General features: G+C 43.8%; 5 protein-coding genes across 5 annotated transcripts; 2 read left to right on the plus strand and 3 right to left on the minus strand.

Annotated features, from left to right (window-relative positions):
- Nucleotides 1-315: 315 nt before the first annotated feature.
- LOC102711592 (uncharacterized protein At4g26450-like) lies at nucleotides 316-7,344 on the plus strand. The gene is made up of 5 exons (XM_006647294.3): nucleotides 316-635; nucleotides 811-3,017; nucleotides 4,036-4,216; nucleotides 4,352-4,400; nucleotides 6,822-7,344. Exons 2-5 carry the CDS (start codon nucleotides 904-906, stop codon nucleotides 6,872-6,874), a joined length of 2,397 nt encoding a protein of 798 aa, XP_006647357.2. The 5' UTR covers nucleotides 316-635; nucleotides 811-903; the 3' UTR covers nucleotides 6,875-7,344.
- Nucleotides 7,345-8,414: 1,070 nt separating this feature from the next.
- Nucleotides 8,415-10,773, minus strand: LOC102711860 (V-type proton ATPase 16 kDa proteolipid subunit-like). The gene is made up of 2 exons (XM_006647295.2): nucleotides 10,312-10,773; nucleotides 8,415-8,787 (listed from the first exon to the last, which is right to left on the minus strand). The coding sequence occupies exons 1-2, from the start codon at nucleotides 10,680-10,682 to the stop codon at nucleotides 8,655-8,657; spliced, it is 504 nt and encodes a 167-aa protein (XP_006647358.1). The 5' UTR covers nucleotides 10,683-10,773; the 3' UTR covers nucleotides 8,415-8,654.
- Nucleotides 10,774-12,705: 1,932 nt separating this feature from the next.
- Nucleotides 12,706-15,739, plus strand: LOC102717594 (protein disulfide isomerase-like 5-3). Its single transcript, XM_006648660.3, has 5 exons — nucleotides 12,706-12,987; nucleotides 13,469-13,572; nucleotides 13,665-14,038; nucleotides 14,576-14,886; nucleotides 15,114-15,739. Exons 1-5 carry the CDS (start codon nucleotides 12,745-12,747, stop codon nucleotides 15,351-15,353), a joined length of 1,272 nt encoding a protein of 423 aa, XP_006648723.3. The 5' UTR covers nucleotides 12,706-12,744; the 3' UTR covers nucleotides 15,354-15,739.
- Nucleotides 15,740-15,803: 64 nt separating this feature from the next.
- LOC121053618 (trafficking protein particle complex subunit 12) lies at nucleotides 15,804-16,913 on the minus strand. The gene has a single exon (XM_040521288.1). It carries the CDS (start codon nucleotides 16,877-16,879, stop codon nucleotides 15,911-15,913), a length of 969 nt encoding a protein of 322 aa, XP_040377222.1. The 5' UTR covers nucleotides 16,880-16,913; the 3' UTR covers nucleotides 15,804-15,910.
- A 2,133-nt stretch (nucleotides 16,914-19,046) lies between these two features.
- LOC102712141 (cytosolic invertase 1) lies at nucleotides 19,047-22,892 on the minus strand. Its single transcript, XM_006647296.1, has 4 exons — nucleotides 22,368-22,892; nucleotides 21,835-22,266; nucleotides 20,354-20,912; nucleotides 19,047-19,937 (listed from the first exon to the last, which is right to left on the minus strand). The coding sequence occupies exons 1-4, from the start codon at nucleotides 22,764-22,766 to the stop codon at nucleotides 19,642-19,644; spliced, it is 1,686 nt and encodes a 561-aa protein (XP_006647359.1). The 5' UTR covers nucleotides 22,767-22,892; the 3' UTR covers nucleotides 19,047-19,641.
- Between the last annotated feature and the right edge of the window lie 715 nt (nucleotides 22,893-23,607).

Genomic DNA, 23,607 nt, shown 5'->3' on the forward strand with positions numbered 1-23,607 from the left:
GCGGGCCCCGCCTCAAAGGGATTGCCAACCCTAGACTTGACTCTCAGGGTCACGACACCTCAGCCCCAACACCCCATTGTCCCCACTTGTCAGCGGCACAGTTAAACAAAAAAAAAAAATCGGAGAGCGCATGGCCATCTTCCATTTCCACGTGCTCATTCACGCCCGCATCCTAAACTGATCCTCCGACCCACCAAAAGCAGCGTCCATTTAATTTTCCCATCCCCTTTATTATTACTATTTCTCCCCCACCCCCCTTGATTTCCTCTCTTTATTTTTATTATTATTAAATAATAAAACGAGGCGACTAATTCTCGCCATAGAAATCACAAAATTCCGACCTGAAACGGCGACGCCGTCGCGCGGCGCTTCCCAATCGACGACTCCTCTGCCGATTTCCTGATTATTATTTTTTTTTCTTCGTCGTCGTCGTCGTCGTCGTCGTCGCCGCCTTCGCCGCCTTCGATTCGAACGAGCTCTAGGAGAGCAATGGAATCGTAGGGTGGGAGCAGGGATTGTGTTGGCGAGTGGAGTGGTAATTTGCTGCCCCCGCCCCACGGCGGGCGGTTGGTGGGGGTGGGGAGGATTTCTAATCCCATTTCGATGGCTCGATCGGCGGCTTAATTGCGAATTTCGTGAGTTGTTAAGCGATTTCCCCTTTTTTTGTTCCATCTTTTTGTGTATTTTTTGGTTTTGGATTCTAGGGTTCTCGATTCCTTCTCGTCTGCGCGAGGGAGAAAAGGTTGCGGCAATTGTAATCTCTTTTGCTGATGTTGGTGGTGGTGTCTCTCTTTTTGGCTTTGCCCACAGAAATCGCGGTGAATTTCTCGTGGACTCCGGAGGCGGCGCCGGCGGCGGAGGAGGAGGCGGGGTGAAGGGCGTGGACCGGCCACCGTAGCGCGGATGCAGTACCACTACCGCAGCAGGCTGCCCCCGCCGCCGCCGCCGCCGTTCGGGCGAGGCGGCGGTGGCGCAGGGTACCCGCGCGGGCACAGGCAGCTGTACGCGCCTCCGCCGCCGCCGCCGCCGCAGCGCAAGTACGAGGTGCTCATGGAAGCCGGCCGCCTCGCGGCCGAGTACCTGGTGGCCAAGGGCGTGCTTCCGCCGTCGTCCTTGCAGCGCGGCGCCGGCGGCGGGGCATGGGCAGCTCCTGCTCCTCTTGCTGCGGCGGCAGCGCCACCGCAGCAGCAGCAGCAGCGAGAGGACCCTGGGTTCTATGGCCGGAGGAGGTATGACGACGAATATAGCAATAACCCTGGCAGCCGGCCTAGGCGGAACAGCAGCAGTAGTAGCAGTAGCAGCAGCAGAGATGATTACAGTAGTGCTAGCTACAATGGCAGGGGGAAGAGGAAGTATGGGGATTACAGGAGGGGGTATTCGGATTGGGGGAGGGACAGGGAGAGGGAGAAGGGGAGGGGAAGACCGAGTTCGAATGGTTGGCGCTATGAGGAGAATGACGATGAGGATGGGGCTCCTGGTTTCCGGAGGGAGCGAAGGAGCATTTGGGGCAATGATGATGCAAGGGGCAGCGCTGCCGAGGTGTATAGGGATGCGACTTCATTGATGGGGAAGGAACTAGGGGATTTGGAAATGAATGGTACCGAGTCAAAAGCTGTGAACTCTAGTGGTAATGTTAAGGAAGCTGATGTTCCACAAATGGTGCAGAGTGAGAATGAGGAGGGTGAGATGGAGGAGGATGGCATGGTGTTGAGTTCACAACCAGAGGTGGTGGAGCTAGGGATGGGCACAAATGATGATGCTAATAACTCTTCTATTGGTGTGGATATGAAAACAGAATTACAACATTTTCCTGATGAGGTTCCAAATGAGAAAGGGGAAGATAATGATAAAGTTTTGGTTGAGTCTTCTTTGGACAGTATTGCTTTGCATGATGAGGCGACAAATACTGAAAATAACTTGCATGGTGATGAGAATTTGCTTAAATACTGTGACTATGCAAAAGCTCCAACGAAGCGTAGGTCGTCACGTGCACAAAGAAATGCAATAGCTATCCAAAGAGAACCAGTGGTATCTGAAACAACCGATCAGGTTTCTGTTGGAGAAGATTCCCAGATGGTACCTGACGAAGCTGCAAATTATAGCTCTATGACCAACCTAAAATCAGAAAACAGAGAGGATGAAATCTACCAAGAAAATGCTGACTTTAGTACTTCCTGCAATGAAACATTGGAGCCGATTATTCTTGAAGAAAACAAAGAATCGGCTGTGACTGGAAATACAATAGAAGAAAAGAATGATACACAGATCCATGTGGTCAAGGAGTCAAAGGAAGACATAAGTGCATCTGCATTGGTGCCTTCTCACAAGGATAGCTTGATGCAAGAAACTGGCTTATCTCCATTGACAGCTTCTCACAAGGATAGCTTGATTCAGGACAACTTGTCCCCATTGACAGATTCTCGAAATAATAGCTTGATCGAGGAAACCAAACCTACATTGACACATTCCCACGAGGATAGCTTGGTTGAAGAAACCAACCTCTCATCCTTGACAACTTCTCACAAGGACAGCTTGATGCTGGAAACTGACTTATCTCAGACAATATCTTCTCATGAGAATAACTTAAACTTGCAATTTAAGGAAGGTTGTGACATTGATATGATGCCACAAGATGTAGACTTGATTGAGTTGTCTGATCAACGGAGAGTTGATGGTGATGAACTATTTTCAAATGTTGGGGCAGGAACTGCCTCCAAAATGGATGATGAAAATCTAGAGCAATCAAGTCCATTTAAAATATGTGACCAGAACTTGATTGGTGGTACTGAGGTTTCTGTGATACACAATAATCCTTGTTTGGCCCAATGCTCAGCAGAAGGATCTTGCACGGAGTCACAGAAAAAACATCAGCAAGATTTTGTAACCACCTCAGGCGATATTGCCGGCAGTACAAATAAAATATGCCAACTTCCATTAGACAACAAGGGTGTCCAAGTAATTGATATAGAAGATGACACGCCGATTGAAGTTGGTGGCTATGATTCTTCAAAAGCAAAGTGAGTTGTTTCTATTCCAGTTATTTTTCTTGTCTTGCATTCTGTTTGAAATTTATTATAATCTTTCATTAGTGTCTTTTTTTTTTCGAATAAGGGTTGCAGGAGATCTGTCCTTTCTATGTTTGTGTCACTATATGTGTAGGAAGTACTTGTTAGTATCCTGTCATGATCAAAGAACTGTGTTAATTGTTCATGGGGCGGACCCAGGGGGGTCCCAGTTGGGCCCTGGCATACCCCAAAAAAAGTCAAAAACTTGTTAGGATCTGCCCTGCTTCAGGAGAGTTAAAACTTGTTAGGAGAAACAAGATGTTCATGGCTTCATGCAGTGGGCCAGTAGCCTGCAGGCAAAGCACAAGCGACTACTGGAGTAGTAGCTTGGAACAGTGGCCATGTCAGCCATCTTGGCTCTAGTCCACATACCAATTGTGGTTCCCAGTGCCCTTCTACTCTCCTCTCCATCTCTCGACTAGTGCAGGAGCAACGAAAAGCACTGGGCAGTGTGGAGTCACATAGAGTCCACTGGATTTTGAACCACAACTTTTCATTAGCATAGTTTGATTTTACAGAAATTGACATTGTTTCTAGCAGTATTTCAAAGTAGTCATTGCATGATTGGATTGCACATACAATTGATACAATGATATTTAAATTATTAAAAATCAAATGAAAGAGATTTCAGCAGAGGAAATTAACCCTTTTATATTGCTTATTTGTTTAAGCACAATTTTTAAAATCCTTGATTGCATTTTAATTTACTATTTGCATAATAATTATGTTGCATGTATAATTTGATATTAGGGTCACATTTATTTAATTTCTAGTCTATTGATCTCAGTTTAGATTTTAAACTATACTTCTATCCGGTAATAGATTTTCGTGAGTGCACGCCCATTGTGATTTTTCTGGGTCCGCCACTGTTCATAGGGGTCATCTTGTTGCATCAGGACATAAATCATATGCTTGTTAATAAATTACTACATAGTGTTTGTACTTAAAGATACCGTGTGCTTTTGATCAGGAGCGACATGATATGCTCTAGCATGGATAACATGATGGGCCCTGTTGTACACGGTGGTGATCTTCCTGGTATTCAAGATGGTTACAATCTTGCAATTTCTGATTACCTTGGTGCTGATATATCATGCTACCCATCAATGCCATCAGATCTTCATGCTGGTATAGGTGGTAATGAATCTGAGGTGAGACAGTGAGATCCTGATTAGTTACCACAATGAGGCCCTTAGTAGATCCAAGGAAACTTTGTTAGAATGTAGTATTGTACTGGATTTATTTGTGTAGATGATGTGTTGATGTTTCTATTTTCCTTCTTTCAGGGTATCACTGTCATGGATGATCCAATATACGGTTCTCTCTCTGATATTGGTAATTCCAACTAAACTTCATGTTTCCTTCTTTAGGTCTCCCTTATCTCTTTTGTTTGTCTTGTTCTGTATTGCAAATTTGCCAGTCTCAGATACATAGTAAGTAGTTACCATTTTCACTTGTTTATTTTTGGGGAATGGGACACTCTGTGTATGGCTCTGGTACTAGTCTATTCTAGTGTATGGCTCTGGTACTAGTCTATTCTAGTGTATGGCTCTGGTATAAAAAGATATACAAACATGTTCTACTTTGTCACACTCTGTGTGCAGAACCCCAGATAAGCCACCATATGTATTAGACAGTGTATTCCTATCCTGGATTAGAACCAGCGGTAGCCATAGCAAGTTGGACATCAACAGTGGTAGTGTCAACTTTTCATGAAGCAGGGGTAGCAAATAAGCAGGAAGGACAGCCACATAGGCTAGTTGATTGACTTAGGAAAGGGATATAAGATTTAAATATTGGTTGAATTCCCTCATGGATATACCCCTTGAGGATAGAATTTGTTCATTGTTTGCTGGCTGCTAGGTCCTTTAAACCCTACCAAACAGCCTCTTTATAGTTCCTCCTTCAATCCATGCTTAGTTACTCTCTGTTAGGACAAAAAGAAAAATGCACCCACATCCTTTGTGTTAAGGAAATGAAATAGAATGTTCTAGACTTTCTAGCCATTCCACGTGGAACAGACTATTAACGGGTATACTGGTATACTTGTAAGGTGCAGTTCCTGCGAATTGTAAGCTACTACCTCCATCCCAAAATATAAGCATTTCTAGATTATTTAGTACAGATTAAGGTTGAAAAGAAAGGACTATGATGTCATTTAATAAATGAGGGAGGAATGGGGTTGCAAGAGTAGGCGGGAATAAAATGGAAAGAATTTTGAATGGGAAGTGATTGATGGGACAAGTACTATGAATAATATCAAAATTGCTTACATTTTGGTACAAGATTGAAATATCAGAAATGCTTGCATTTTGGAAAGGAATGAGTAAGAGAAATGATTGTCTCTAAGGGGTCCGTTTAAAAGAGATTTTAGTTAATTTGGAGATTAGTCAGACTCAGCAGACATCTATACAATATGGAGGGACCATATTTCAGTTAGGAGTAACCTGAATTCAATCGGACTAATTAGCCATTTCTGAAAAAACACATGTATACATTGTAGGTTTTTGTAGTACTTCTATGGGTTGCCATATAGACCCTATTAAGGTAGCAAGTAGGTATACCCTGGTGCTATGTGCCTATGTGCATAGCTGTGAAATTCAAGGTTTATAAATCCATTTTAGCAGTCCAAAGAAAACATGCTTAATATGTAGCTATAAATCAGCTGGACTGGGACAATAACTAGAACCTTATTATTTGTTACTTTTTGTGGAACTGGATAGCATACAGGAACTTGTGCCATTACTGGGATTCGAACCAATGATTTACAGAATTCATATGATCGTATTCCTTTTGATAATAGGGTATGTTCACCTTCTATGAGTGGTCATTTGAATCCAGGGCCTCATGTTCATGCAGCCCAACAGTCCACCGCACAGAACTCTACTCTTGTCTACCTTCACAAACCATCTGATTTATTCCCTTTTTGTTTTTTATGCTTCTCGTTCTCTGTACTGAATTAGTGCATCAAACTATGCTTCGAACCAATGATTTACAGAATTCATATGATCGTATTCCTTTTGATAATAGGTATGTTCACCCTTCTATGAGTGGTCATTTGAATCCCGGGCCTCATGTTCATGCAGCCCAACAGTCCACCGCACAGAACTCTACTCTTGTCTACCTTCACAAACCATCTGATTTATTCCCTTTTTGTTTCTTTTATGCTTCTCGTTCTCTGTACAGAAAATTAGTGCATCAAACTCTGCTTCTAATTTAACGAATAGTTTTTTGGAACATGAACAAAAACATTTGTTGATTAGACAACAGCAGTCTGTATCCACCAATCATACTAGACTAACACCCCCATCTTTTCCCTTACGCATATGCTTGTAAGCCAAAATTTGAATTTAAACCTTAAATTTAGAGTTGATTTTGAGGTTTTTTTCACCGAAGCTTATTTTTTTAGACTTGACTTTTAGGTCACTAAGAATGTGTATATAGAAGTTTATTTATAAATGTTTGCAAATATGTTGTTTGGTCTTTTCCATGAAAAAAACCAAACGATGACCCCCTAAAGAACCAATAAGAAATTTATTGGGTTGTAAGAGAATATTGTGCGCCAGTGAAATGAACGGCAAACGTCTTCAACTCCTTAACAAATACTACTAGATTACTACTTAATGGCATGTTGTTAAGTGTTTTCTGGTGGCAAATACTTGCTGCTTTTTTCTAAGCTGCAACTGAAAGTCAGTTATGTCCACCTTTTCCTGATTTCCGCCCAGAGGCTAACCTCATATGCTATCATGGTTTCAGGTTTCATGGATGTCTGGGGGCAGCCAACTCAGGACTATGGGAAGTTCTTCTAGGCCGCTGCTGAAGAAGGCTGACATTGTCCTGGAACTTCACAAATAAACCTGAGTAGTCGTAGCGTAGGCGAGAATAAGTAGATTGTGCCTCGTCTAAAAGAAAAATGCCTGTATCGGTCTCAGTTTAGCGTTGGTGTCAGGTTGGGGGGTGAATGGAAATGGTTAATCATCAAAGGTGTAGTGTGTAAAGCCAAACAGCCGGACACAGGATTGATAGATTCGCTTGTTTTTTTTTCCCCTGGTTCTGTAGAATGTGTCCATTGGATCGGTGTATGCAAGTTGCTAGAGGTAAAGCTGCGTCTGGACATAACGAGCGTACATTTTGATCCGAGATACTAGGGTGTTTGAGATAGCTTAGTTTAAAGAATTATCTGATTTTTTTCAGCTACTTGACAATCTAAACGACTGAATTACCTGTTACATAGTAAAAGCTCTTTTTAATATAGCACAGTGGGAGCCTCTTCCGTAGTTTTCATGTCGAAAAATTACTTTATAAAGCTAAATGAAAATTTAATGTACAGAAAACATCACATCTAGAGATGGCAACGGGGACCTATGACCTAAAACTCGATGTATTCTTACTTAATTATATGATCTAATTTTTATACTGGTGGGTTTATTAATGGGGCACAATCCTGGCATGTTGGGCATGTTTGTTTTGGTCTGTTCTTTAGGTAGTTGTATCCACTAATCCATAGGTAAAAAGCCTCCCATGTGTAACCTATATTCTAGTTTTATTGCATGAAATTATCTATTTTTTTCATTTTTGAATAATGGTTGCATGATTGTTTAATTTCTTTTGAATATTAATGTTAAAATTATTGTTATCTGACATGATTTTGATATAACCATCTAATTATGGTGTAAAATTACGAGTACTCTAAGTTAATGATATAGATATGGGTATCTGTTAGGTATCCATCGTCCGCATGAGTATGGATATGTGAGAATCATATACCCACTAGGAGGTATGGGTATAGAGCAATAATTCTTAGCTATCATGGGTATATGAGTATAGGGTAACAAAACCTGATAGATATATATCTATTGCCATCATGGAAAATGAGCGGGACATAGATACTATGAAACACAAATTCATTTTTCAATGAATCAACCATCTGAAGAGGAAGCGAGGAACCACAGTTGCCTTGACAAATGCATGCCGCGGTAGATTAGTCTTATCTTTTGTTTTTGTATATAAGCAAAAATTTAAGTTTTCAACCTTAAATTTAAAGATAATTTTAAGGTATTTTCATCCTAGTTTATTTTGTCGTCTTTGTTTTTTCATTTGCAGATATGAGATTTTGGGTTTTTCAATAAAAAAAGCCAAATAAAAAAAGCCAAACGATGAGACCGTCAGAAAACGAACTGCAACTTTGTCATCTTTTGCTTTTTTTAGATCAACTGTAACATTGTTTGAAGGTTCTGCAAGTTCGTGATCAAACAGCCCACGGGATAAAAAAACCAACGTATACATCCGAAACAAAACAACGACATAGCAATCCTCTATTGGCCATATGCCAAGAGCACAATTAATAGATCTTCACTACAAAAATTCGTTATTTATTCACCAAATCATCTAGCACCAATGTTCCCAACTCCCAAGCAACAAACATAGACAGGGTCCAGGAGTGCATCAAAAGTTACAGGTTGGTTCTTCTATATATCAAGAATACGCAAAAGAAAAACGTAGTCCAAACAACAGAACGAGACCACAAAGATAGCAAAAGAATATCGACATGCAGTCATATCCATGACAAATTCTAGGCACGCCTAATAATTAGTCCGCTCGGGATTGACCAGCACGAGATGACAATATGATACCAACAATGAGACCATAGAGGGCTAGGGCTTCTGCAAAGATAAGTATGAGGATCATACCCACGAACAGTTTTGGCTGTTGCGCATTTGCCCTGAGAACAAAAGAAGACCTCATTAGAACATCACAAAGCAAAGCACAAAAAGCAAGATTACTGTGGTTCCATTCCAAACTGTAAAGTTCATGAAGCAGTGTTAAATATTCATGTGATTATATAATTCATGAAAGTTTACAAAGAAACATAACTGTTGAGAATCACTTATCTAAGGTTTTTGTTTCTTAAGAACCAAGTGACAAAGATAAAAATACTATAACCATGATACAATGTCATATGATCATCCGATTAATTGCGATTAATCGGAGTAATCGTTCCCCTGACCTCAGTTAGGCTAGTCAAAACAATAAGGTCGATCAGAAACCTGATCATCTGATTAGCTGACGATTAGGTCCGATCAATCGGGCAATCAGAAGGGAGTAGCGATCAACCAATAAAACCTGTGAATTTTGGGCTAGCCAGACTTTTAGTTGGGCTGGCCCATTCTAGGTAGGGTTTACTGTTTAGTCCCCTCACCCCCTTAGACATCAAAGCTCAAGGTAAGCACCATCAAATAATTCATCTATTATTGCATTTTATGCTGCACACTACATAGTATATAAGGTTCTTATGTTCCAGTAAATTTACGATAGTACTATACCAATCAGCCTCGATTAATCGGCTTGATCGATGACATGGCGATCAGGTCCGATCAGCCCATCAGAGAACATTGCCATGATAGGAACTTAATAATAGATCATGCAACATCTAGTTCCCCAATACACCAACTGAATTTAGATTTTGTCACAAGATTAACTGTAGGCATGAATTATACAGTAATGCATGTTGACCAAATGGCATGTAAAGTATGGCTGAAGTACAAGGACACAATTTTGCATTGATCAGCAAAAAGAAAGTATATCGGCATCCAATGTTCCTAGAAGGGTCAAAAGTGTTGGTTAAATAATAATAAGGTCAAGAAAAGTCAAACTTGACTATCCAAGATTTTTTTTAAAAAAACAAAATTTAACTTATTAAGAACCTAAATTATGCGAGACATTTGATAAATTCTTCTAGGCATTAATTAAACAAATGGTCAATTGCTTCGAGCAAAGTGAAACTCTGTTTATGTAAGAAATGCCTCTAGAATTTCTCCTTTACCAACCTTGGTACTTTTTTTCCACTGACAGAAGGCAATGTCACCATGCATGTATTTTATATTACTAATATTGGTCCTACAATTTATGTAAAATTCAGTTACAGTAACTAGTGTAAAGTTACTAGTGAAATTCAATTCGCCAGCTAGTTCTAGCCAAATTAACATATGCAAATATAAATTATATTAATAACAGATCTCAAGCAAATTCAGGATGCCATAATCCAATCACAAATCACATCAGAATAATCTGAGTCTGTTAACCGATGAGCAAGAGGAAATATTTTTTTCTCACAATCCAAACAAATTACCGCAATTTTACCTCATTACACAGTATTATTAACAAATCCACATCAAAATAATTAAATAACCAACAAAGAAAATCTAATTCGTTTCGGGCGTAGGGGAATATGGGGGATCGGGATAACCTGACGCCGGCGTCACCGACGATGCCGATGGCCATCCCGGCGGCGAGCCCCGCGAGGCCACAGGCGAGGCCGGAGGAGAGGTGCGCGTAGCCGTCGAAGAGGTAGTACGGCTTGGCCTTGGGGTTGATCCCGGTGCTGATGATGACGGCGATGATGAGGCCGTAGATCCCGAGCACCCCGGCCATGACGACGGGCACGATGGACTTCATGACCAGCTCGGGGCGCATGACGCCCATGGAGGCCACCCCGACGCCGCTCTTGGCCGTGCCGTAGGCGGCGCCCATGCAGGAGAAGACCAGCGCCGCGGCGGCGCCCAGGAATCCGAAGAAGGGCGCCGTCTCGTCGCCGCTGAAGGTCGTCGCGCCGGCCATGGCTCCTCTTGGATTTCTGGCGAAACCCTAGGGCGTTTGATCCAGGAGGGGCTTGGAGTTTGGTTGGGGTGGCGTTTCTGGGGAAAAAGAGGGGGGTGGGGTGGGGAAGGAACCACGACGAGATGATTCGATCGTTTGTCAACAGAATAATCAGTATGGTAAACATGTGTCTAACAACTTTTTTAGAGTAAAATATAATTTGGATTATATTTGTTATATAAGTTTTACTCCGGATCACACTTAAATTTACACTAACATAAATGATTTTTCAAATATATAGCGATGAGACAACGACCTCAAATATACAGGGATATTATGTAAACATGAATCCATTTGGTGTGTAAAGTAGACAGGTGTACCCATATCTTTCTATTTATGTTTTTGTTTATAAGACAAAATTTAGAGTATATTTTGATGTTTTCATCAAAGTTTATTTTTTTACTTTTACTTTTAAATAACTAAAAACATGTATATCAAAGTTTTATTCACAAACTATTTTTTGTTTGTAAATATTTTGTTATTTTCATGAAAAAGATAAATGATGGCATATAGTTACAGCGGACCTATTCAATTTGACGTTGATGGCAAATAATTAGTGGTTAAAATTTAACCATACTAATTAGAAAAAAAATTTCACACAACAAGAAACACAAGGCATAAAGGCAGATGCTCATAAAACGCCCAGAGACCCATTTAAACACACAAAGGTACATCGTATCTCTATGCATATGAGTATCTCTAATCGAGCATATCTTAAAATTATAGAAGTCATTATGGAGTATTTATAATATGGAACCAAGTTAATACCTACAATTCAACCACGACAGTGGTAAAGGACGGTTACAAGATAACTGATTGAAGATAAATAATTGGAACTTAGGTTACGTTCTTCTATTACGATTATTCCCATCTTTTTTATTGAATTGTGCGCACATATTTTCTGAACTGTTAAACGATGTATTTTATAAAATATTTTATAAAATAGATCTTTCAAGTTTATAATATTTAATTTTATCACTAATAACATTAAATAGCTATAAAAAGTAATCTTTCTTTCACAAAAGAACGTAGCGTTAGGGAACGCCATAGCACCTAGCGACTGTTATAGTTTTTGTTGAATTTACTATAACGCTTAAGCATACTATTCATACAAAACTTAACAATACGTAACTTTTTTATTTTAGTTGTTTTATATTTTCTATGCTATAAAATGTGTGATTAATTGATTATATAGTCTAAACTTCTAGATTTCAGATGAAACTTAATACTGATGTTAATACTGATGTTGATATATATTTTTTTACTCTAATATAAATTTATGTTTGTGTTTTAGGTTTTTACGGTTGAATATTAACCTTCGCTATATGTAACATATTAGGGACCCACTATCTAGAGTATTATTATCTTGTATGGACATAAGCTTTTGAACTTATTAGTTTTTCCCTTTTTCTGCCTACAAAACTGCAACTACAATAGCGACATTGAATGTCGAATAAGAATGAGGTCTGACTCAATGACTATTGAGGTTTCCACAGCGCAATGAATAATTTCATCTCTTATGCATAATGTTAGTCCTACAAGCCATATGACGTAAGCAAAAGTGAAAAAACAATAATAACAACTCTATATAGTTTTATTAAAAAAGAATGATCACTTTATATTTACTGATACAATGGCATTCAGTGTTTACAAAATCATAGGATGCACTGTTTATTTGAATTTGAAATGATTACCCTAGTTTTATCATTATTGCCCGATGACCGCAAGCCCTACAGCTCAGGAACGGTAACACGATTATGCAAGCTGTAATTGCAGCCACGTATAACGGTAACGTAAGTTCTAAATGTAGCCGCGTATATTTTCTTAGGACGGAGAGATAAAAATCAAGAAAACATCGAATACTTGCTTATATCTTCGGAACATACAACTTTTTAAAGGATTTTCCCCAAATATCTCTACGAAATTTCTCCAAATCAAATATGCCTCGGTGGCTTCAGCAGTCAAGACACTCGGGAGTCACCACGGCACGAGAGAGATCGAATCAAACTGAGCCACTCCGGCGATGGGCAACCCACCGCCGCTCCACGTCGCCGTCCTCCTCCTCCTCCTCGTCGTGCTGCCGGCGACGACCTTCGGGGCGGGCGGCGGAGGGGAGCCGCAGGAGGAGGAGTACCAGATCCCCAGGGACGGGACGGTGCTGGAGCTGGACGACGGCAGCTTCGAGGCGGCGGTGCGCGCCGTCGACCTCCTCTTCGTCGACTTCTACGCGCCCTGGTGCGGCCACTGCAAGCGCCTCGCCCCTCAGGTACCCGCGCCCATCGCACCCATCCCCTGTAGCAGAGCTTGCTGGCCGCCGCCGCCCGCCGGTGTTACTGCTATCCTAGCGGCTGTACATTGCCTTGCCCGTGAGGACCCGTTCGCCTTGTTAGAAACCCTAGCATTGGTGCTAGTCACGATCAGGAAGACAAATTGGCTCGGCAGCTCGGAAAATTGCAAGCTTACTTTTGAGGATTTTTTAAACAGAGAGTGATTCAAGTTGTGCCAGGGTGACACTGCCATTTGAATTCAGATGAATTTGGGCATCGTCGCAGCCGACTCAAATAGGAGACAAATGCTTCACTCAAGTTCTTGCGTGTCATTCCATTGAGGAAGGGTCTACTTGTACAGTTATGACCTTGCTACCTAGTGGACAAGGCGCAATTCTTATGCTTTGTTCATCTGCAGTGGATCTTTCACCTCTTTATGGAATGGTGGATGGTGAGCCGTTGCTTGTGTTGCTTCTGCAGTTAGATGAAGCTGCTCCGGTGCTTGCTGGACTTGGCACGCCCATCATAATCGCTAAGGTGAATGCTGACAAGTACAAAAAGCTTGGGTCGAAATACGGAGTAGAGTAAGCCACCACCTTAAATTGATATCTGTGGTTCATCATGCACTTGAAAACATTGAAATGCCTAATGTTTCTCCCTCTTTTTTTTAATGCAGTGGGTTCCCAACTCTGATGCTCTTTGACCATGGAACCCCAACCGAGTACACTGGTTCAAGGAAGGCTGATTTGCTCGTTGAGAACCTTAAGAAGATTGTTGCACCTGATGTTTCTGTTCTCGAATCAGACTCAGCGATCAAAAGCTTTGTTGAGGCTGCTGGCATGGGCTTTCCTTTGTTTCTTGGATTTGGGGTGGATGAATCATTGATTGTTGAATATGGAGCAAAATACAAGAACAGAGCCTGGTTTTCTGTGGCAAAGGGTTTCTCCGAGGATATGATGGTTTTTTATGATTTTGACAAGGTTCCAGCATTAGTGTCTGTTAACCCAAAGTATCATGAACAAAGCATTTTCTATGGCCCTTTTGATGACGGTATGGTGTCTATATTATTTTGAGAAAATTTAAAAAACACCATTGACAAACACCCAATTTTAAGAAATGCTATCAATTTCATCGTGTAGACGACTTTGTCTTGGAAATGTTATCGTCGTTAGGGTCTATCAGCAGTCCTTCGTTAAGTGATATAAGATGAACAGTGTATTTAATGACATGAGATGAATGGAACCCTAACAGTGATGATAGTTTTTAGACAAAGTCATTTATATGATGACATTTTGCAAAACTCGCATTAATCGATAGCATTTCTTAGATTTAGACGTTTGTCAATGGCATGTCTTATATTTTCTCTTCTACTCATTTTTCATTCATGTGCTCTGAGGAAAAAAATACTATAGTGCCTCAATAGCAATCTCATTCCTCGATCCTTTTTGTTTTCCACACTGCTAGTTATGTAAACATGGAATTCACATAGAGTACACCCAAAATTTTGTATGAACTGAAAGAATGTGGACACATGAGATACATATTTTTTCAAGCTTTGATGGTACATTGCAGTGCTTGTTGATGCAGGAGCCTTCTTGGAAGATTTTATACGGAATTCCCTTGTGCCTTTAACTGTGCCCATCAACAGAGAGACTGTCAAGATGTTGGATGATGATGGGAGGAAAATTGTTCTTACAATCTTAGAGGACGTTGAATCAGACGAAAATTCCCCGCGGCTGATAAAAGTTTTGAGATCTGCAGCCAGTGCAAACCGTGATCTAGTGTTTGGTTATGTTGGAGTCAACCAGTGGGAGGAATTCACTGAGACTTTTGATGTTTCAAAGAGCTTGGAGCTACCAAAGATGATAGTTTGGGACAAAAAGGAGGAGTACGAAACAGTAAGTAGATTATTTTTGTGTTCCTCTTTGAAAACAAAAGGCTTGGATTTCTCTTTTTCCTGTGAGATACAAAAGAATTTGCCTGTCTACATTTTATATGTTTAATTCATATCTCAAATTGCCATCATTTTCTGTTCAAAGTGATCTCTTCATATTTGTCGCTTAGCTTAAAATTTCCGTCTTGTTCAGTTTTTCTGCATGACTAATTGACATGCTTCCTGTTCAAGGTTGAAGGTTCAGAAAGGCTTGAAGAAGGTGACTATGGGTCGCAGATTAGCCGTTTCCTTGAGGGATACAGAGCAGGAAGAACAATAAAGAAGAAAGTGGGCGGTCGATCCCCAACCTTGCTTGGTGTGAATGCGATGTACATTCTCATCTTTCTGGTTGCTGTTCTTCTTGTTCTGATGTATTTCTCTGGGCAAGGTGAGGAAGATCAACGGCCAAGACAACGAGCCCATGAAGATTGAAGCTGTACACTAGCTACTCCTGAATGATTTAGGTCAAGGAATTCCTGATGCAGCAGACCCCTCAGACTTGAAGGGTATTTCTGATTTTCTTGTGACATGAGTTCCCAATCCCAGTATCTATCCTTAGTTCTGATTGTTGTCAAATGTCAGCTATCAACTCATACACCTTTTTTTTGGTCTTAACGTGAAGAGAATAGCCTACAGACATTGTTTTAACACCACTTCCAACCTAGAAACAATTTCATTGATTTTGCTTAAGGTCTCTAGGCTTGGTTTATCAGTTTCATTATTCTTCTAAATTGTACTGCATTGATCTGGACATGCACCTGTGCTATGTTCATGTGTACAACAAGAACAAATTATAAGGAAATCGACAGCTTTGTGTATGGAAAATCTCCATCATAGCTACACAAGAATACAATAAATTGATCCAACTTCCAAGGGCAGGCAGGTCCATCAAGTGAAACCCATTGTTTGCTAAACCAAATTGTACATCCAAATTTCAGCGAATGCTTGAGAAAATTCAAGCGAATTCCAGAGCGGATTTTTCGGCAGAGTTACATGCGGGTGCAGGAGGGGTCGAAGTCGTCGGGGGCGACCCTGGCGATCCAGTCGGTGAGGCTCCGCTTGACGTCGGCGTGGTTGACGAAGGCGAGCTCGTACATGCTGCACAGGTTCACCACCACCGTCTCGTTGAGCGCCGCCGTCGGGTGGCTCTCCAGCGCGCCCTCCAGCACCTTGATCGCGTCGCCGAGGTCGCGCGAGTACATCAGGCAGAGCGCCTTGTTGTTCACCGCCACCGCGTCGCCGGGGTCCGCCTCGATGCACCGCTCGTACTCCCGCACCGCCGCGGCGAAGTCCTTCCCCACGATGCACTCCAGCGCGCGGTTGCGGGCGAGGAGGCTGGCGTGGGCGGGGCCGTCGCCGGCCACGGACTCCACGTGGCGGAACACGGCCGCGGCGGCGGCGAGGTTGCCGATCTGGAGGTGGGCGTACCCGAGGCGGGAGAGGAGCGCCGGGTTGCCCGGCTCACGCTCGGCGACGCCCGCGAGGAGCGCGAGCGCGACGTCGAACTCGCGGTGGGCGAGGTGGTCGGCGGCGAGGAGGGACGCGACGATGGCGTCGCGGCGGCGCCACTCCGGGTGGTCCGCGTCGGGGCGGGCCCGGACGGAGGAGAGGAGCGTGTAGAGGCGGTCGAGGGCGAGCGGGCGGTCGGGGAGGAAGAGCGGGAGGAGCGCGTGGAGGAGGCGGAGGAGGAACGGCGGCGGCGAGCAGCCCGGGTCCGGGTGGAGCGAGGCGATGAGCGCGGCGGCGTCCGGGTAGCGGCGGAGCTTGGCGAGCGAGAGCGCGGAGAGCGCCGAGAGGAGGAGGCGGTGGTGCGGGTGGGACGCGTGGGAGGCCGGCGCGAGGTGGGAAAGCAGCGCCTTCCACTGCCCGCGCGTCGCCAGATCGTAGGGCACGGACAGGTCGGGGAATCCGGGCGCGGCGGCCGGCGGCGAGGCGGGGGTGGACGCGGCCTCCGCCATGGCTGGATCGGGATCTCGGAGGAGAAGAAGTGGGCTTGGATCATACGCAGGTCAAAAGTAGTATTGGGCTTTTGGGCTATCTCAGCTCTGCTCGCCACTCGTCACAATAGCAACTTTTTTTTTTCTCCCAAAACGTAAAAAAGGAATAGCAAGGTGATCCTGGCCGTCGGATTGAGATCCGACGATCAGGCACTCTGTTTCAACCTCTAGGCTAAGGAGAAGGCACGCCCGATGGAGTGGGGAATCACCGGCGGTAGCATTTTCACAATTCTATCAGTGATCTGAAATTCGTGTATAACACATTGAATTATAGCACGGTAGTGGGGGGCAGTGGGGGGCTTGGCGGGAAGAAACTTGTAGCTGAGGTAGGGCTTATTCGTTGGAGTGGATAGGAGTCGGAGAATGTCATAGCAATTCTAAAACCTAAGGCGAGTAAGTTTACAACGAAGGAAAGAGTGTGAAAATAGAGGGAGATGTCACGAGTAACTGAGTAAGGAAGGGATCATCAACTGAGATGATAGAGACACACGTTGATATATTAAGGAGATTAAATATTACTATGCCATCATTAAAGAATTGAACACACACGTTGTCTAGAAGGGTGATAGCCCGAGCCTCACCATCGGCTTTCTCCACCTCTCTTCATCGTTGCACCATACTGTGAGCAAGGACGACAGTAGTGAGGAGTTCCATAGGTGTGTTAGCAATGTCCGCCACGGGCCATAGTCATAGATCCCCTTTTGCCTCACCCTATTCTAGCCCTCATGTGGAGGACAAGACAGTGGCTTAAAGCTGGCGAGAGGGCAGACTTGGTATGTGCAAGGGAGCTGCGCCTGAAGGCCTAGACAGCGTCCCAACACCTTGCGCTTTTCATCTCATTGTCCGACGAATGCACCATGCCCTACGAGGGTTACTCTGTCATTGTCTTCCGCTCTCTTCCACCCTTGTGTCCTCGTCGTCGATTGCAGATGCCAGCACTGGAGTCTTCATTGTTTCCCCTTGGCTGATGAAGGCTTGACAAAGCTAGTTGTTCCCCTAACCTGCACAAGCAAGATCTAGTTCTTGGGTCTCATGGCTCTTGTCGATGCCCTCATTGTTGCCCAGTGCTAGTGACATCCGCATTGTGTTTTAGGAGACAGAGACCCTATGGTGATGGTGGTAGACATGATTTGGGTAGGGGCAGAAGACCAACATGGAGGATGCTTCTTTTTCTTGGCCACCACTATTGTTGATGAAGATGGTCATGGATAAATCATTGCCACTAAGATGGGACACTGGTGATGCATATGGGTGCCACATAATCTTATTGAAGACGATGTTATGAAATCTCTTTTATCTTCGGATAAAAATCTAATGATGGTGATATTTTAAGTATCATGATTTTATTGAAGACGTCATGTTGGAGGTACTTGCAACAATTTCTCCATGAATTGGATTCAATCGTAAAGTACTGACATGATTGGTCTATACCTAAAATATTCTTCGGTATTATCTTTTACTTTAGATTGACGCTAGTTACTAGCGATGATAGAAGCAAAATTTGAGCGACGCAAGATCAACCATTGATTTCAAAAATATGTTACAAGGACTCAATATATTTTTCTTGTTTTAATCAAGTTGTTAATTTATAATTTGTAATTATTTATCTTGTAATCTCTGTAACACGTGGTTGTAGTTTTTTGAAAAATAAAGTACGGAACAAATGAATTACGTTATCGTGCGGAAAGAAAACGAGGACACAGTACTACTAATTTGACGGTTAAAAAGAAAAGAAAAAAATAGTAGTATTAAAGATATTTTGGGAAGCACATTTTAAAAATACGGCATTTGTATGAACAAATTTTTATGTTAAACTGTAATCTTTTACAGACAAGGAACGTATTTTATACTCCAATAAGTAAATCTTATAACTATTCTAGTTATCTAAAAATGGTTAAGATTTAACACGGAATCAAAGAACCGACAAATTAGCAATCCTATTTATTTTGTTTTTTTTCTAGTTTCTCTCTTTTTATCTTTTTACAGATGGTATTTTTATGGAAGCACCTACTAGAGGATTAGATACCGCACCTATTCAGATTAATTGAGTGGCTAGTATTCATAAGTGACTCTCAGTAAGGATGGCGTAAGAACAGAAAATATAATAAGCGAAGAAAAGTTTCCCGACTTTCGAAGATAAAGCCGTAGACAAAAACTCCAAATGAATTATTATCACTTGCTTGCACAAACTAGCATGTTCCAACAATGTCTCAAGAACACAAGGTACTGAGATATCCAACCAGGGGACCAGGGAAAAGCTTTTGCCATGATCTTTCCTTGAACACAAGTACAACTTCAAATTTGTAAGAGAACGAAAAGGAGGAAACACACGAGGCACACGGTTTGTATGACTTGGCCTTCCTAGGCAACAAACATGTTAACGAACTCTTTGGATAGGAGGCGCTGCAGAAAATTGAGCTTTATTATTCGTTAGAGTAGCACTTCTCTCCATCAACAGATCAGGGAAACTGGAATCAGCTTTAAGATTTACCCAAAGCAGGAATCTTCTTACAAGCAGGGATCGAAACCAAAACGCCCATTTCCGCAATTGCTTCGTTTTAGTTAATAAGAAATGGGCTGACATATTGTACAACCGGAAAATGCAGATGAAACAAACTTTTCCATTTCGGAAAGTCAAATGGAGGGATGAGCAGAGAAGAGCTACCCAAAAGAATTCTTGTTCCCGAACTGACTTTGCTTCCCTAAAAATTTTCGTCGACATCTTAGTTTGTCCATGAGGCAGACCTCTTCAAAACAGGCTTCATTGCCTTGTCCTCTTCTAGCGATATCATTCCAAGATGAGAAGGGTCCTCCAGCAACATCTTGGCAACCAAATATCCTGCGATCGACCAAGTCTGGAATTTCCTTGCCTGCTTGCCAACATACCGCCCAAGCTTCCCATCATAGTACTCTGGCCAACCATCCTTCAACAGCCTTCTCTCAGCTAGGTCAATTGCCCGCCTTGCAATTTGTGGCCGCCCAGTCTTGATACAGGCTGCTGTGAGCAGCCATAGCAGCACTGCAGTAATAATAGAAAAAATGTGTTGAATTTATAGTATGTTGAAGTTATTTGATATCTCATGTTATCAGTTCCAAGTACAAATATCATAGAAAATCAGAGCAGAAAATGATGTGCTACTCGTATGTGTAGGTTTCATGGGCATAGTACTGTGAGCAAAAATATAAGGCATCAAATTTAACAAAACAGTGTTCTTCTCAGCACATAAAAGAATCCATTAGGCTGTAGCTCATCAAGAAGAAATATTGGACATAAATGTGTGATCCTTCACTAATCACGTTGATAGTGTATGATTATCAATTGGTTTAATTCGTGTTCAAATCATACAAGGATAGAAGGAAAGCACAATGCATTTTTGCACCTAAAAACTGTAATTAGTTCAAAGAGAGATCTAAATAATAGAAAGACCTTCTAACCTGGCCAAGATCCTCCATTGTGGTAACTCCACCTAGTATTCTTTGGATCACAACCTGTCACAATCCGCCATTCATGGTTCTCAATAGCAGGATAGCATATCTTCAGAGGCATTTCACCAATAAGCTCTTCCCAGCGCTCCTCAATGAGATCCATTATGGCCATGGATTGCTCAGGTGTAGCAAGGGATGATAGTATAGCAATCATGTTTCCAAGTGCAAACCACCGGAAGTCCATCCTTGCAGGACTAACATTACCGATGAAAAAACCACCCTGACAAGGCATAAAATCAAATAACCAGTCTGGAATAGAATCCGGAATGACATTGAATTTGTTGACAGCTGTGTGGGAATATTCCTCTGTCTTATAGCGATAAATATCATTTAGCTGCTGGAAATCAAGCCAAAAGTAACTTCGCATGTGATAACTTAGAGCATGAAGACGAGTTGCAATCTTCTCTACAAACTCATTCCCTTCATTATCTTGTTTAAGCAGTAGTAGAGCACACCTTAGTGCCATAAAGAAAAGGGCTTGAATCTCAATAGGGTACCCATAAACACCCTACAACAAAGATAAAAAAAAATAGGAGTGAGCAAGAAGAAGGTTGACAGAGACCAGTTTAATTTGAGTAAGCATTACAGCCCAGGAGCCCATCAGTAGCTCACTGAAGTCAGAAAAGAGAAAAGCATATAAAAAAGATTAACAAATGTTCACATGTAGATCTTTCAGCATTTTTCATAATTCCATTCTGCACTTCTGAGTAATCAAACTAAGATCAGGAACTTCATACAAAAAAAAGGGGACAGTGATCAGTATTCAAGTAGAGTGTTGCATGTCTTCATATTAGGCCATGGTGCCCACACAAATGGTACAATAGTATAGTCCTCGGTAGAGACAGGAGTGTTAATTTTTCATGTTAAGGCATTCAACTGCAGATGTAACAGCATGATCCAGGAGTTCAAGAAGATAGAATTCTACATGCATATATACTATAATCCACTCATCAACAAAATGTAGGTTCAGGTATAATATTGGCATTTGACACTTAAATCATTCCAACAGGAACGAAGTGATAGCCTTATCCCATATATAAAATAGTTATGCCACGCTGCCATATCTCACAATAAAGTATTAAGATGAAGAACCACTCAAACACAATAAAGTAATTGAGAACCCAACAAAAAATAAGTTATTGACAAATATTAGTATCATATAGGTTGTGGTCAGAGATCACAGAAAGCAAGCAAATCGTCGCGAAATACTGAAATCTCACATTATTCAAGCAATACCGATGCAACATCAAAACTCCCTCTGGCGTCATGACTTAGGGTACAGATGGTAAATTGGCTAAAATTTTATTATTAACGTCGCTGTCAAACCAGAAATTCCCCTTATAATAGAAACTGCAATAGGCTAATTATAGTTTATGGACCGGTGAGCTAAAACATGTTAAAAAAAGATTGAGCATCACAGTTGAGCTTACCATTCTGCGATCTATCATGCAGCAACCGTCAGCACACAACAATGTCGGGAAGGTGTCAAACCCCTCAGACAAGCACAGGCTCAGTATCAGCCTCATCCCCTTCTGACATTCCGGCGTCTCCGCGAGCGAGTAGTCCCCGGTGGACTTGGTGTAGGCCCGCAGGAGTATGATCCACCAGAACCCCGAGTCCACCGGAGCGACCCTGCCAATGGCGCTCTCCCCGAAATCGGCATGCAGGGTGTCAACGCCCTTCTTGGAGTCATGAAGCACTTTGAAGCTTGCCGGCATGGCGCCCTCCCCGAGCTTGAACCGGTCGACCTTCTTCTCCCAGCCCTGCAGCAGGAGCGTCTTGAGCAGGAAGTTCCTGACGATCTCCGGCTCGCCGTTCATCAGGAACGCCAGCGCGCTCGGCACGAAATCCCTCACGAACACCTGCCAGCAAGCAAGCGAGCAAGCTCCCCGGATGAGACAAAACCATGCGACCGATCCGCAGAGCCCTGGGGGGGAAGCGCCGGCGGCGGCAGCGAACCAACCTGGTCGTAGTTGAGGACTTCCTCGGAGGCGTGGTCGAAGGCAGCGATGGTGCCGAGGGGCTGGCCGCGGAAGAAGACGAGCGAGCGGCGGAGCGCCTCCCACGCGTCGCCGACGATGGGGTGCGGCTCGAACGAGTGGAGCGCGGAGGAGGCCGGCGTGCCGACGAGGGACCGCAGGCCGCCCCCCGGCGAGTACATGCCGTCGAACCCCGCGCCCCTGGCGTGGCCGCCGGAGTAGGAGACGTCGCTGAGCGAACGGTCGTCGAACGACCGCTGCCGCTCCACGTTGATCCGCGGCTTGTTGAGCAGCCGCGTGAGGTCGAAGTCGTCCGACTCCGACAGCGACGTGTGCGACGCCGACCTCCGCATCCCGCCCCCTGCTCCCATCCCCAACTCCATCACGCTCCTCCTCCTCCTCCTCGCCGCAGATCTCCCCCCGCTCCTCCGCCGCCCCTCCCCACCCCAGATCTACGCGAATCGCCGGAGCGCCAGGGGGAGAGAGATCTGGGCGCGGGGGGCGGTGGTCGCGGCCGCGAGCACGGAACCACGCGCCCGCGCGAATCTCGAGCTCGCTCGGAGGGCGGGGGCGCAGAAAAAAAAGAGCCCGGCGGCCACCGCCTCCCCTACTTATACCACTCCCTCGCCCACGGCCGCGACGGCTCGCCGGCGCCTCTCTCCGGGCGAGCGGCGGTACCCCGCAGCCTATGACGGGTGGGCCCGAGGGGGTGGGGGCCACACGTCGGTGAGAGCGGGGTGGGCAGGATCCGGGATCCCGTGGGGTGGGGGTGGGGAGAGGCGAAGCGGGCGGGAGGTGGTGTGCTGGGTTTTGCCCTCCCTTTATTTTATCAATATCTATCTATATATATGTGCGCACGTGGGGTTGGTGGGGGTGGGGCCCACAGGAGGACGAGGCGCTGACGTGGAGGCGGAACTCAACGGCGGTTGGTTGGGGTCACCGCCGGAAGCGATGGGGTCCGACGGCGACGGGCGGCGACCGGCGGCGAGCTGCCCGGCGATTTGGGGGTGGAGGCGGGGGGGGGCAGCGGCGGCAGCCGTAGACGGCTCATCCGCTTTGGTTGGGGTCACTCTTGGTAATTCCTAATACTGGCAGGAGGTATTGTTGCGTTGACGTAGAGATGGACGGATCGTAGCTTTTGTGATAGGGAAAGGAGCGATCAGTGCGTGGTTTTCTGGCAAGACTATCGGCTGACTTCTGTGCTAAAATGCCTCTTTGTTCGTT

The sequence above is a fragment of the Oryza brachyantha genome, chromosome 2, assembly GCF_000231095.2.
Source record: "Oryza brachyantha chromosome 2, ObraRS2, whole genome shotgun sequence".
Classification (NCBI taxonomy): domain Eukaryota; kingdom Viridiplantae; phylum Streptophyta; class Magnoliopsida; order Poales; family Poaceae; genus Oryza; species Oryza brachyantha.

What these genes read in the sequence shown, in the direction of transcription:
- LOC102711860 (XM_006647295.2), bottom strand. Translation starts at nt 10,682, where the DNA reads ATGGCCGGCGCGACGACCTTCAGCGGCGACGAGACGGCGCCCTTCTTC. An exon ending in GTCGGTGACGCCGGCGTCAG is followed by an intron (nt 8,788 to 10,311) that starts GTTATCCCGATC and finishes TTTTGTTCTCAG; the next exon opens with GGCAAATGCGCAACAGCCAA.
- LOC102712141 (XM_006647296.1), bottom strand. Translation starts at nt 22,766, where the DNA reads ATGGAGTTGGGGATGGGAGCAGGGGGCGGGATGCGGAGGTCGGCGTCG. An exon ending in GCATGATAGATCGCAGAATG is followed by an intron (nt 20,913 to 21,834) that starts GTAAGCTCAACT and finishes TCTTTGTTGTAG; the next exon opens with GGTGTTTATGGGTACCCTAT. An exon ending in CAATGGAGGATCTTGGCCAG is followed by an intron (nt 19,938 to 20,353) that starts GTTAGAAGGTCT and finishes TTATTACTGCAG; the next exon opens with TGCTGCTATGGCTGCTCACA.
- LOC102717594 (XM_006648660.3), top strand. Translation starts at nt 12,745, where the DNA reads ATGGGCAACCCACCGCCGCTCCACGTCGCCGTCCTCCTCCTCCTCCTC. An exon ending in GGGTCGAAATACGGAGTAGA is followed by an intron (nt 13,573 to 13,664) that starts GTAAGCCACCAC and finishes TTTTTAATGCAG; the next exon opens with TGGGTTCCCAACTCTGATGC. An exon ending in AAAAGGAGGAGTACGAAACA is followed by an intron (nt 14,887 to 15,113) that starts GTAAGTAGATTA and finishes TTCCTGTTCAAG; the next exon opens with GTTGAAGGTTCAGAAAGGCT.
- LOC102711592 (XM_006647294.3), top strand. Translation starts at nt 904, where the DNA reads ATGCAGTACCACTACCGCAGCAGGCTGCCCCCGCCGCCGCCGCCGCCG. An exon ending in TAGGTGGTAATGAATCTGAG is followed by an intron (nt 4,217 to 4,351) that starts GTGAGACAGTGA and finishes TCCTTCTTTCAG; the next exon opens with GGTATCACTGTCATGGATGA. An exon ending in CGGTTCTCTCTCTGATATTG is followed by an intron (nt 4,401 to 6,821) that starts GTAATTCCAACT and finishes TCATGGTTTCAG; the next exon opens with GTTTCATGGATGTCTGGGGG.
- LOC121053618 (XM_040521288.1), bottom strand. Translation starts at nt 16,879, where the DNA reads ATGGCGGAGGCCGCGTCCACCCCCGCCTCGCCGCCGGCCGCCGCGCCC.